General features: G+C 34.3%; 1 protein-coding gene across 1 annotated transcript; it reads right to left on the reverse strand.

Annotated features, from left to right (window-relative positions):
- Positions 1-1,847: 1,847 nt before the first annotated feature.
- Positions 1,848-15,218, reverse strand: vmp1 (vacuole membrane protein 1). Its single transcript, XM_016268545.1, has 10 exons — positions 15,081-15,218; positions 14,647-14,779; positions 12,841-12,931; positions 12,542-12,652; positions 9,276-9,455; positions 8,618-8,698; positions 6,776-6,892; positions 6,275-6,336; positions 3,324-3,426; positions 1,848-2,742 (listed from the first exon to the last, which is right to left on the reverse strand). Exons 1-10 carry the CDS (start codon positions 15,157-15,159, stop codon positions 2,599-2,601), a joined length of 1,101 nt encoding a protein of 366 aa, XP_016124031.1. The 5' UTR covers positions 15,160-15,218; the 3' UTR covers positions 1,848-2,598.

Raw genomic sequence — 15,218 nt, forward strand, 5'->3', positions numbered from 1 at the left:
CCCCCCACATTTCTTCAAATTTAAATACATTAAATTAATAAATTATTTAAATTGTAAACTTTACATCATGGTATTATTTGTTGCACTTAAATCTACAGTCTAATCTGAAGTAATGAGAATCACCACCAAGTTAAAAAAAATTGAGAAAAATGTGCTTAACTGGCATTAAAATAATGTAAAAATATAAATGTTATGCTTCATGCAGTGTGTATATATATATATACTAATTTACATATATCCCCAAAATCAATCATTCTATCAGCCAATTTCCCCCCCCCCCCATTTCTTCAAATTTAAATACATTAATTAAATTAATAAATTATTTAAATTGTAAACTTTACATCATGGTATTATTTGTTGCACTTAAATCTACAGTCTAATCTGAAGTAATGAGAATCACCACCAAGTAAAAAAAATTTGAGAAAAATGTGCTTAACTGGCATTAAAATAATGTAAAAATATAAATGTTATGCTTCATGCAGTGTGTATATATATATATATATATATACTAATTTACATATATATATTTATTTATTTATCGTTCTTTCTTTATTCGGGATGATCTAGGCATGTTTTCGGGATATTAGTAGAACAAGGAATCCCGCGAAAAGTATGTTTTTTGCGCCATCTGATGGTTGGACAGATTTTTAACTCTAGCTCCCATCATGCATCAGTTCCGACGCTTACACAGATGCTCTGCTTTTACTTTGTGGAAGTTTTCAAAAGTGGCGACTTAATGTTATTTGACATTGTGCGGTTGTATTGACTCTCCATACAGTAAACTGACATCCAGTCTGTCGGTACTGTGGTCTCCTTGAGAAGGTTAACGTTGCTATAGCTACAGGTATTTACAGTGCTGTCATGATGTGCTTTCCGAGAGCTTCTGTCGTATCGTTTAATGCTTAACCTCGATAGATATGTCGGTTGTACGCTTACAGCTGGGTCAGTGTGGGAATCAGATAGGACACGAGCTCTTCAGTGATGCCAGTGGACCAAACAGAAAGAAGTACAAGCAGTGCAGTGATGAGAGATTCTTTTATGAGAGATCTACTGGAGGTAGGTATTAAAAAGGTCTTAAATTTAACTTGTTCAAGTCTGCAGAAACCCTGATTGTGTTTAACGTGGCAAAACGCATGCAAGAAGGAGACCAGAGTTTGTGAACTGCAGCATTTTATAGACAAACTGAAAAGTTTTATTCTGTATAAATGTAACCCATCTTAATAGATCACATTTTTTCGCTTAAATAAACAACTGAATCCAATGAGAAAATGGCAAGCAGAAGAAGCCTATTACAGACTAATAGACCTAGAAAACAAATCAAGAGTTAAAGAAGAAAAGCTAAATGTTTCAGTTAGCCTAAATATGTTCACAAATGATCTGCTTACTTAGCCTAATAAACTAGGACATAACTCATTAGCTATTCAGATCCATTGAACACTGCAGAACACAATCATTAGTTAGTAGCCTAAATAGTTCAGGTAAACATTTCTATCACAATATTCAGCCTCAAAATATGCAGATGGTGACTAAGCCCAAAATTTCAGGCAGCCTATTAAACTGATGTTGCCATATGACTTACAGTCAACACCAGTCTGATAAGCTACCTGACAGAATGGGACACTTACGACTGAATGAGCCCAACTCACTGAAACAGGACACTTCTTATAGCTCATATATGTGTGATTAGACAGACAGAAGGATAGACAGACAGACAGACAGATAGAATACCTTCCACATACCTTTTTTTAGGCCACATCCTCCAAATTCTGTCATCCATTGGTCTGAACCCAGAGAACCAATTTTTCATTATGTATTTTTATAACATAAAATGCAAATGTAACAACAGATGTATTAATGAATTTAATGTCAAACTAATTATGTAACAATAGTTCTGAGGGAAATCAATTATCTGCACAAATACTTCAGCCCAAAATAAGAGGAGAGTATGGATCAACTTATAGTTTTAGTTCAAAATGCACAAACATATGCAAATATTACATCTGAATTTTCTTGGGTTAAAAGTTACATCCACTAGTTTGTGACATTTTGGTTTAAGACCAGAGAATAAACATCATGTGCGCATAGTCAAAACATTATTTTACAAGATGTGCAAACTATTTAGAAACCACGATGATCTGAGTTGATATTGCTATCCTCTTTAAACAGTTAAAGAAATACAAAATGACATCAATATCGAATTAAATAAAAACTGTCCCTGAAAATTCCAATCACAAAACCGCCCCTGCCCATCCATACCTGTATGTTAGAAATTAAATCAATCTATCGATTAAGAACTGTATTCACTTCAATGGAAGCATGACCTCCAAATGTTGCATAAGGCATTGCAACAAATATGACTCCACACAGCCTGTTAACTAGACTGCCTTGGTTCTGTAAAGACAATCTCTAAATGTTAAATCTGATTTTAAATAGCCGAGCACACTACAGACAAATGAAGAGGGACTCCACCTAACTAAAGGGATCTGAATGAACATTAACATACAGAAGCGCACATAAATCAGTGCTCATGTAGCAGTTTTAGCTTAAATATTTCATCGGTTCCGAAACAGGAGCGTGAGATGGTTTTCTGTGAGTCCGTCATTTTGTTTTCTCTTCTGAGCACTTCTTCTGCTGGAGACGCTTGGCGTAGCTCTGTGCCATGGAGCTAATGATGGACAGAATAAAATAGCACACCATGACCAGCACCACTTTCTCAAATACCCACGAGAGCCAGCTTTCACCCTGCAGGAAAAAGACAAATTATATATAAATACATAATTTTAAAAAATGACTCCGTGAGGACTTTTGGGCCACATTAAATTTCTTTCATATTTTTAGAATCAAGGAATATCTTTAAAAAAATAAAAACAGAATTATTTACAGATTTTTAAATTTGTCTTTCATATGTTCATAAATTTGTAATAAAGAAATTTGGGCTTTATTATATTTCTATTTTTATTATATTTCTCATTATTTTAAAACATTACTTAATGAATCAGAATTACATTTTTAGAATTAAAAAAACACCATTAGAAAAAAAAGAAATTAACTTTTAATTTTTAGTTGTTCACATATATATATATATATATATAGTTTTTTTTATTTTTTTATTTAAGCATTAAAACAATCAGAATTACTCACGATTTTTGGGCCAAATTAAATTAGCCTTTAATATTTTTAGAATCAAGTAAAAGGTTTCTAAATAAAATAAAAATGTGGGAATGAAATTGAATGGGAGTAATAAACAATTTTTTTATATATTTATCACATTAAAAAAAATGCAATTAAATAAATGAAATGAGAGGACATCTATTAATTCTTACTGCTGCTGCTCCATCGCCCGCTGGGTTATGAAGCTTGGCTCTCTGGGCCTCCAAGTACTCCCTAAAAGGTTTCTGAAGAGATGCTCCGATTCCAGGGATAATACTGTCCCAAAAAATAAAGATATGATTAGCAAAGCCTTACCAGGAACTGAAGCCGCCAGCAGTCCACTAGATTCCTTCACTGAAGCCTCCAGCACAATGAGACAGAAGCTCTCTGAACCCTCACTTATAGCAGCCAGGCTTCTGTAGGAACTGCTCTAAAGCAATTAATGAGGAAGTGACTCAATATTGTGTCATCACTGCAATGTAGAAAGAACCGCCTAGTTTTGGGTGGGCGTGAATGTCAGTGAAACCAAGCCATCATGTAGGATCAATTATAATACTTCTGCACCACATATCTTCAGTTTCAGATGCAATTATCATATCTTTATTACATCGAAAAGCGCAGAAATACTATTGAAAGGAACCACAATATGAAGTCTGAACGTTACAGGTCTCACCACAAGAAAACTCCAACAGGCTGATGATTAACAACCTCAAGTTTGAGCGGCACATCGAATTCATGCGATGAAACTCGTAATTATGAAGTGCTTTCGATGTGGCTTGATTATAAAGCTACAACTGTCGCGCCTCATTCAGAGATGACTAGTAGTTTCATTTGTTCTTTTGCGTTCCAACATGGAGACCACATCTCTACTTTTGAGTCACTCTGCTACATCATCTCAATTCTGACTGCATCCCCTGCTAAACTCACAGACATCACCATAAATGGTGAAGATTTCTCATGCTTACTAATAAGTGGCTTTAGTATGTGATGCAAATGTAGTGTTGGTGTACCTCAAGGTCTCATTTCACCCTACAATCAAATGAAAAGCATTACAAAGATGATCATAAACAGTCTTAATAGTCAACTACAGGTTTTTAACAGTTTTTAAATGGCAATTAAGCACATCTTCCTTCACCCAAGGCTTTAACTTTGAGCTCTGATGTACTTCAATGTCAATGTCACGACAGAGAAACAAAAAAACCTTAATGGTCTTAAAATAGGATCAATTTACGCAATATAATTTCTTCTTTCTTTATGATTTTTAGGTGAAATGTAACCTGGCCGGATTGAGCAGTACAGAGGAACAGAAACTATAGATGATTCAGACTAAACCATGCTAAGAACCGGACTGTGTGAAAGGGGTTTGCAAGCAAGCATTAAAAAAAAGCAAGCCACAGCTCATGAAAGAGTTCAATGAACCCTGCTAGATCCTTTTTTTGGTTTCCTTTTGTGCATTTACATGTCACAATTACATTTCTTTCTTATAGGACAAGAAATTAATCTTTATTTCCATCTATACACTACTACTCATAAGTTTTTTTTATGTTTTTAAATGCTCACCGAGGCTGGATTTATTAGATCAAAAATGCAATAATATTCTGAAATATTATTACAATTTTAAAAAGCCATTTTATATTTGAATATATTTTAAAATGTAATTTTTTTCAGTGAGGTAAATCTGAATTTTTAGCATCATTACTCCAGTCTTCAGCGTCACATGATTCTTCAGAAATCATTCTAATATGCTGATTTGATGCATTTCTTATCATCAATGAAAAGAAAAATGTGTGGCTTATTTCTGCAATACATATTTTTTCAGGATTCTTTGATAAAAATATTTTTATAACATTATATATGTCATTTTTTACCAATGTAATGCATCATTACTGAACAGAAGTATTAAATTTAGTGCTGTCAAACGATTAATTGCATCCAAAATAAAAGTTTTTGATTACATGTGTACTGTGTATATTTATTATGTATATATAAAGACACACATACAGTATATATCTTGAAAATATTTACGTATATATTTATATTCATAAATTACCATGTCACAATTACATTTCTTTCTTATAGGACAAGAAATTAATCTTTATTTCCATCTATACACTACTACTCATAAGTTTTTTTTTATGTTTTTAAATGCTCACCGAGGCTGGATTTATTAGATCAAAAATGCAATAATATTCTGAAATATTATTACAATTTTAAAAAGCCATTTTATATTTGAATATATTTTAAAATGTAATTGTTTTCAGTGAGGCAAATCTGAATTTTTAGCATCATTACTCCAGTCTTCAGCGTCACATGATTCTTCAGAAATCATTCTAATATGCTGATTTGATGCATTTCTTATCATCAATGAAAAGAAAAATGTGTGGCTTATTTCTGCAATACATATTTTTTCAGGATTCTTTGATAAAAATATTTTTATAACATTATATATGTCATTTTTTACCAATGTAATGCATCATTACTGAACAGAAGTATTAAATTTAGTGCTGTCAAACGATTAATTGCATCCAAAATAAAAGTTTTTGATTACATGTGTACTGTGTATATTTATTATGTATATATAAAGACACACATACAGTATATATCTTGAAAATATTTACATGTGTTTACGTATATATTTATATTCATAAATTATATCACATATATATTTAATATATAAACATAACATTTTTCTTAAATATATACATGCATGTGTCTGTATTTATATATACATAAATATACATAGTACACACACATATATCATGTAAACAAAAACTTTTATTTTGGATGCGATTAATCGCGATTAATCGTTTGACAGCACTTATTAAATTCTTTAAAAAAAAAATCTTGCTGACCTCAAAACTTAAACATTAATGTGTATGTATATTTTTCTCTCAATTTTTTTATTCACTGTGCATGAGTCATTAAATTATTAATAATACAAAAAAAACAAAAACTTTTAATTACCACTTATAAAGCCAAAAGCAAACAAACCATCTTCAGAATGTGCACAACCACTATAATTTCATGCATTCTTGATTCATGTAGCTGTTATTTATTCGCTATAATGTTTAGCTTTGTTTACACAGGGTGTCCATATTCATCTCACGCTGGTGTCGTTACTCACCCGATCAGAGAGACCATCTGCTCCACTATGTGCTTGCTGAATGTTATGATAACAAATAGTTTCTGTAGAGAAGCAAAAAGTAGATAAACATTGTCAGACAATGAATCAACCGCACGTTCCTCAAGGCGGCGGCTGCATGCAGCAGATCTTATGTTTCGTGTCTTTAGGAGACAGCGAGACAATAACTCTGTGATGAGACATGTGACACCCGGTGAGATCACTGACTCGCTCATGCTCATGATTTGATCATTTGGATGAAATAAGCAGACCTGAAGACATCAAATGCACCGCTGTCTAGAATCTGCTTAGTCAACATTTAAAACTCCCAAGGAGCTACATGCAAAGGTGTGTCTTTGATGATCTAGTGGCACCAGTCAACTGAAAAAGTACTTTATGGGAATTATCTCTTTAATTATGACTCACTCAGAAAGCAAAACACTTCCGTTTAGAAGAAGTGTTGAACAAATATGTAACATATTTGTTTTCATACTCTTTACATACCTGAATGTGCATCTTAATAATGGCCTTTCCGATGAGAGTCGCTCCAAAGAAGGTCCAGAATGGAATCAGGAAATGACCACAGGTGATTCCAGCCAGGTCAAACAAGGGATTTGGAATCTGAGAAACATTGTAAGCATTGGTAAACACTGAAAGATAATATACTGGAAAATCAATGTGAAACTCAGTACCAAGTATTGCATTAAACCCAGTGAACGCAGAACATTAACTGCTTATTCACACTGGATATGTTACTGTAAAGCATTTACATTTGAAATCTGTAATTATGAAATAGGCAAAAATAAAGACATTTTATAAAAAAATGATAGAGGTAAGTAAATGAAGAGACATACTCCATTCATAATATATTAAAAAAATAAAAGGTAATTGTGACTTTCTCTCTCAATTCTGAGTTTACATTTTGCAATTCTGGTTTTTCTTCTCTGAATTCTGAGTTTGAATCTCACAATTTTTTTTTTTGTTTCTGTTAATTGCAAGATTATTTCGGTAAGCCCCTCCCCTCGAACGCAGATGAGCCAATGGCAGTCGAGTATCAGTTGCACAGGGAGCGGAACTCGGACATCTTTAGGTTTAAGCGCCATAGAGAAACATTGGAAGATCTGAAGCACTCAACGGTTTGATGGCGTTTATGCTACAAAAATGGAAAAAACGATGTGCACTGATTCAAGGTATCCTGAGAGGATAGGCAATAGAATTTATTACATTTCCTAAACCCAACCAGAACAGCAAAATGTCCCTAAGCATTCAACCCCAATCCCAATGAAGAAAAAAACGTTCATTTTCTGGTTGTAATACTCTCATTAAGTTACAATGTTCAGCTGCTCAAGTAGAACGTTAATGTCATCTTGCGTTTCAGCAAGGTATCTCTGGCTAAAACCAGCTAACGTTAAAGTTAGTGAGTCAATGCTATTACAAACCTAAATAGCGAACAGTTCTCACGTCATGTACAGTGTAGGTCAAAAACACAAACGAAGGTCTACATTTCAGTGCATCTCCATATTAAACTGGTTAAATGTACATTAATTTAATCGTACCCTGCGATACATGAACAGTGTTGATCCTGCGTGTTGTCATCCGTGATTGTGACGCCTGTAACATGAGACTTCTCCCGCTTGCATTGTGATTTGTAAACCCTCCCTTCGAGTTACCCACCGTATTTATTTTTAAATATTTTATATATATCCCTCCATGATATATTTAATTCCCACTTGAATGGTGGCCCTTCTGTGTCCAAAATTGTTCAAAAACATTGTGGGACAAGGTTTTCACACTGACAGCTGTCACTGGAAGACAGTGAGCAACTAAGGGGGTCGGGGCTTAGCGATAAGTCAATTCAGACTTTTCTTCTCAGAATTGAAAGTTTATTTCTTGAAAGTCTTGAATATCTCACAATTCTGTGTTAATATCTCAGAATAGTGAAAAAAAAAACAGAAATGTGGGATAAAATGGGAAAAAACGTTCAAGAAAGTTACTTACGGTGATTTGTAAACCCTCCCTTCGAGTTACCCACCGTATTTATTTTTAAATATTTTATATATATCCCTCCATGATATATTTAATTCCCACTTGAATGGTGGCCCTTCTGTGTCCAAAATTGTTCAAAAACATTGTGGGACAAGGTTTTCACACTGACAGCTGTCACTGGAAGACAGTGAGCAACTAAGGGGGTCGGGGCTTAGCGATAAGTCAATTCAGACTTTTCTTCTCAGAATTGAAAGTTTATTTCTTGAAAGTCTTTAATATCTCACAATTCTGTGTTAATATCTCAGAATAGTGGAAAAAAAAACAGAAATGTGGGATAAAACGTTCAAGAAAGTTACTTACGGAGGCACAAGCAAGAATTCCAAAAAATCCCACTTTCTGCACCATGTTTTGCACTGCAAGCTTGGCTCTTGTTGCAAAATCCTGTAAGAAATTTGACAATTTTAACATTTAGGTAAAAAAAAAAAAATAGATGTTTGGGCTTGACATAGACAATTGATCTTAGGATTCACCACTCTACATGACTTTTTACTACTGCTATATAAAATTGACTTTATACTATTTGAAACAATTTATTTAAAATCTAAAATCATATCAAAAATATTAAATAATTAGGAACTATTTGTATTTTATTATAATTATTTTTTTATATTTAAATAAATTATTCATTGTATATTGTTTTAGAACAATTTATGAAGTAAACTTTCAGCTAAATTACAAAGAAATAAAACATAAAAAAATATTTTTTTTTATATTTTGTAATATATATATATATATATATATATATATATATATATATAGCTTTTTTTATCATACATAATTCAATAAACATTTTTATTTATTTTTTTTTTAAACAGAGGTGGTGGCATCATACTTGTTGCAGGGTTTGAAATAAGTCCACAAAATTTTGTGTGACTGGTTTTTACACTTGGCAAGATTTTTGACTTTCAAGAGTGCCTTAAAGTGAGCAGCTTTAGTACTTGATGAGGAAAGACTGCACTGTGAAAACACTCACCCACATGCAGGCCTCCAGGCGAACCTTCGACATGATGGTCCATAATGAGATGCTCTCCTGCAGGACCTCCTCCGGACACACTATCTGGGCTGGGTAGGGCGGCTCGGGGAAATTCACAGAGCCACATTCATATGCAGCCAGGGTGACAGAAGCTATGTGTGGACCCTGGAGGAAATGATGCAATCACATGCTTACAGACTGAAATAATACTTCACGTGAGCATCAACATTTCTTTTCCATGAGCGCTGTCACATGCACAGCTTGATACATTTCTAAGACTAGTACCTCACAAGTAAAATAAACAATTGTTCGTTGACCAAGTACATAAAACTACCTCAAAAGCACTTGTGGTTCAAATGCAACCGCAAAAAACTTGTGACATCAATGCAGTGCGATGGAAAAACCACAACACCTACTGAATGACAATTCATTTGCTAAGTGAAAACAGACATTGATGTCATTCATTCCCACAGTCGGTCTGTCCGTGGGAGATGATACGTGGGAGAGGAGACTGGACAATATACCATGTCTAGCATTTTTTACCTCTGATTAACCTTGCATAACCGAAGGAGGCAAGAATGACTCAGGTGGTACCATTCAGTGGACAGATCCATCCAAATCAACCTTAATCCAACAGAAAATACCATACAGATGCATTAAGTGATACGGAAACCTTTATTTTTTCACATCAAACGTTGCTTTATGATGACCATAAAGCAACAAGATATCCAAAACCTGCATTAAAAAGCCTGTTAAACCTAAACCCAGTCTAAATATTGATGTTAGTCTTGTTACTCTGCTGACTGTTGGGATCTTTACAGGCGGAGGTGATGTCAGCCAGAGTCAGGACCATTTTTTAGTCACTTTCAGAGGAATGAGCTCATGACGGTGTCACAGCAAAGAGCCTGATAGAACGACTGTTTTATCTGGTTAACTCATTGCAATTGAGATGATTTCCCAGACACTGAAACCTGACACAAGCCACTTCCCAAACTCAATCATTATATGCAGATGATGAGAACCTGCTAGTTTTGACGGGCTGGTTTCCTTATATTAGCCGTTTCCTTATATTAAAGTTTAAAACAGGGCTTTTGGTGCCAAAGACCCACCAACAATTAGGTTTTTATTCAGCAAGGATGCATTAAAGTGATCAAAAGTAGCAGGAATTTATAATGTTACAAAAAAATGTATTTAAAATAAACACTGTTCTGTTGACCTTTCTATTTACTAAGAATCCTGAACATTTTTTTCCACAAAACACAGTTTCCACAAAAATTTGAAGCAGCTCAACAGTTTTTAACATTGATAATAGGGCTGCACGATAAATCGAAATGGAATCGAGATCGCGATTCGACAAAAGCTGCGATTGTCATGCGTATCTTTCAGTGAAGCACGGTTCTGTGATCAGCAGTAAATCTCCATCCAAAGGCCAGAGGGCACTCTTGTGCTGAAACTCCAAATACGCCTCGCAGAAGAAACCCAGAAAATGCCTATCGCTGCAGCTGAATAAACAGAAGATTCAACTGCTTTCATTGATTCAACGTGACTAATAAACACACGACTACGGCAATATATGGTTTATCGGAGTTCTTATTATTATAATTTTCATTAAAATAAAGTATATTTATAATGCAATGCCTTTATCACTGCTTAAATACTATGAAATATGTTGCGTGCCTTATTCTGTGTAAGCAGCCACATCATCTCACAGAAGGATTTATTTCAAACACTCGACTGACGTTATGAAGTGAGTTTGGAGTAAAAATGTTATTAAATGTGATATTTTCAAATGCTTTCAGATGGAGCAGCATTTACTTTACAGAGCTGTAGTTCACTGAGAAGCTATGCAAACAGCTGTCATTATCGCAAACGATTTCTTTGATCAGATTCAGAATCGTGCAATAAAATCATCTGCGATTTTCTTGCGTAACTTGTCAGTGAACTACAGCTATGTGTAGTAAATTCTGCTCCATCTGAAAGCACGTGATGATGATTTCCTGCTGATTACAGAACCGGCTTTGCTATCAAAAAAGTGAGTTTGGAGTAAAAATGTTATTAAATGTGATATTTTCAAATGCTTTCAGATGGAGCAGCATTTACTTTACAGAGCTGTAGTTCACTGAGAAGCTATGCAAACAGCTGTCATTATCGCAAACGATTTCTTTGATCAGATTCAGAATCGTGCAATAAAATCATCTGCGATTTTCTTGCGTAACTTGTCAGTGAACTACAGCTATGTGTAGTAAATTCTGCTCCATCTGAAAGCACGTGATGATGATTTCCTGCTGATTACAGAACCGGCTTTGCTATCAAAATGCGCATGACAATCGCATTCGATTAATCGTGCAGCCCTAATTGATAATAATATGAAATGTTTCTTGTGCAGTAAATCAGCATATTAGAATGATTTCTGAAGGATCATGTGACACTGAAGACTGGAGTAATGATGCTGAAAATTCAGCTTTGCGTCACATCAATAAATTACATCTTAAAGAATATTTAAATACAAATGTTATTTTAAATTCTAATAATTTATAATAATTAATCAATTAATTTTACCAACCCCAAGGAAAAAAATATAATATTAAAGTATATTATATTAAGTACTATATTATATTAAGTGTATTTTTTTTTTTCCAAAGTTAGGTGTATAAAACTGACCGTGACTGCCCTAAAAAGTAATATTAATAATTATTTTGTGTTCTCTATAGTTTTTGTCCTTAAATTCAACAAGATAAAAAAAAATTTTAAAAAAAGTTTGACATGTGGAAAAATGTTCATCTTTGCACAAAAGTCTGGTGGTGAAACACTGTGCATATTTGCACTTTCACATCCCATTCTTTCACAATGCAAAACAAACTGAGCACAAAGTACTAGAGTTCTCTTGTGACAAAGAAGGGGTGTGACTTTCACCACAGCCAGTGGAAGTGGACACTCTGACCACGGTCTCGCAGTTCAGTCTGAGTCAGTGGAAACTGGTGGAAGGTTCTGATTAAGAGATCTGCTGCAGAGAAGCACATGCTCTCACTGTCACACTATTAATATACTCCAGTGGAACATCGAGCACACATACACTTCCCTTTTGACAGAGGGTCCCACTGGGCCCCTAACAGTTCATTTAGGGGAATACCTGACTGTACCGTATGTAAAGACCACCTGAGATGTGTTTCAAACCGTGTTTGTAAGCATTGAGGTCATATAAATGTATGTATTTACATACATACAGCGGGGTCCAGCATAAGAATTCTTACCAGGTACAGAAGGAAAGTGTGCAGTCCAGTGCCAAGACCGACTGAAGACAAAATACCCAGGCCTACCCAGTAGGCACACCACAGGAACTTCTTCTCCAGGTACTGGACATACTACAAACAATACAAACACTAAGTTGATAAAGAATCAAGACGCTTCAGAGGAATAAATTCTCTAAATGACTACCTTATAGAAGCTTTAGAAAGAAACTGATCTTAAGAAATGTTACAATAATTCAATTATATTAACAATACAACAATTCTGGCTACAACAAAGATGCTGTAGAAGCCCCTGAGCTCACCTCTTGATGTGCTCCTTCTATTGAGTAAGCCATTGAGAAAAGTGAAAAAAGGACTACAGTCAAAAACACCACACCTCTTCTCTGCCAAAGCCTGCAAAATAAATAAATAGCCACTGAATACTGATCTGTACTATTAAAAGTAGGTTTGATTTCATTACTAAAAGGTGGATCTGATAAGTAGTATGACTATAAATGAATTAAAATAATCCCAATTAGCCCTACAGTTCAAAGGTTTGGAGTCAAAAGATTTTTTTCATTATTTTGAAGTCTTGTGCTCATCAAGTCTGCATTTATTTGATCAGAAATACAGTAATAACAGTAATTTTACTATTATATATTGCCATTTAAAATACTGCTATTTCAACATAAAGTGATGCTGTGATGCCAAGCTGAATTTTCAGCATCATGACTCCAGTATTCAGTGTCACATGATCCTTCAGAAATCATTCTAATATGCTGATTTGCTACTCAAGGAACAAATTATTTTTTCAAACGGTTGTGCTGCTTCATATTTTTATGGAAACTGATTCACTTTTTTCAGAATTTTTTTAAAGAACATTTATTTAAAAATGGAAATCTTTTGTAATCTTTAGTGTCATTTTTGATCAATTTAACGCATCCTTGCAAAATAAAAGTATTAATCTCTTTACAAAAAATGCATATATATATATATAAATTGGAAATCTTTTGTAATCTTTAGTGTCATTTTTGATCAATTTAACGCATCCTTGCAAAATAAAAGTATTAATCTCTCTACAAAAAATGCCTACATGCATATATATATAAATAAACATTTTTAAAGAGATTAACACTTTTATTTTCTGACTTCAAACTTTTGAAATGTATTCAGTTCCCTCAGGAAAGACCCTGAATGATAGTTGTAAATATCACTCGGTGCCATTTCACTTTTTTAGCATTGATAGGAAATCAATTTCACCATACAAGGACAGCAAGGACAGCAAATAATGTGGTTAAACTTCCCATAAACTATATATAAAAGACACTTAAAAACTGAGTGTACAATTGTGAGTGAGTGTAAACTAAATTTCTTACTTCCACGTCCATTCTTTCAGGGTAATGAGGGTTTCTATGCAGAAATACTGTAGTGTGGTAAAAGGCCTCTTCCACAGTACTAAAGAGAGACGCTCTTCCTTGTCCAGCTGCTTTCGCTCTCTCAGAGATGAATCTGTGGGTACAATACACAAGCTTTTAAAATACTATTCAATTATATTTTAAAACAACATGCAAAGCATCTATTGGTGAGCAAGTGATGCTAAACTGGCCTGAGGGTGAGAACATTTTCAGTAAAAATGATTTCATTTTAGGGTGAACTATTTCTTTAAGATCAATGATGAAAGATCAATCTATCCGTGACTAGGGCAGGTCTGTTTATCTCTGGTCCTGACCCTTGACCAGCTCAGCTGACGGTTACGCTGTGGCTGCCAGCAGGTAATGTCATTTTTGATCAATTTAACGCATCCTTGCAAAATAAAAGTATTAATCTCTCTACAAAAAATGCCTACATGCATATATATATAAATAAACATTTTTAAAGAGATTAACACTTTTATTTTCTGACTTCAAACTTTTGAAATGTATTCAGTTCCCTCAGGAAAGACCCTGAATGATAGTTGTAAATATCACTCGGTGCCATTTCACTTTTTTAGCATTGATAGGAAATCAATCTCACCATACAAGGACAGATACAAGGACAAATAATGTGGTTAAACTTCCCATAAACTATATATAAAAGACACTTAAAAACTGAGTGTACAATTGTGAGTGAGTGTAAACTAAATTTCTTACTTCCACGTCCATTCTTTCAGGGTAATGAGGGTTTCTATGCAGAAATACTGTAGTGTGGTAAAAGGCCTCTTCCACAGTACTAAAGAGAGACGCTCTTCCTTGTCCAGCTGCTTTCGCTCTCTCAGAGATGAATCTGTGGGTACAATACACAAGCTTTTAAAATACTATTCAATTATATTTTAAAACAACATGCAAAGCATCTATTGGTGAGCAAGTGATGCTAAACTGGCCTGAGGGTGAGAACATTTTCAGTAAAAATGATTTCATTTTAGGGTGAACTATTTCTTTAAGATCAATGATGAAAGATCAATCTATCCGTGACTAGGGCAGGTCTGTTTATCTCTGGTCCTGACCCTTGACCAGCTCAGCTGACGGTTACGCTGTGGCTGCCAGCAGGTAATTGATTAAATCAGCTTTCCATCATCTTAACAAACCTGTAGAACTGCCATTCTGCTTGTCTTTAGGGCCTAGTCTTTTCTGTGGCTGTTCACATTCTGCTCCATTTGCAGCCATCTCCCACAACTGTTTACAGTTCAGACACCTGCACACAGAAAACAAACTTTGCAATGTCA

The sequence above is a fragment of the Sinocyclocheilus grahami genome, unplaced genomic scaffold (genome assembly GCF_001515645.1).
Source record: "Sinocyclocheilus grahami isolate Dianchi unplaced genomic scaffold, SAMN03320097.WGS_v1.1 scaffold46.1, whole genome shotgun sequence".
Lineage (NCBI taxonomy): Eukaryota > Metazoa > Chordata > Actinopteri > Cypriniformes > Cyprinidae > Sinocyclocheilus > Sinocyclocheilus grahami.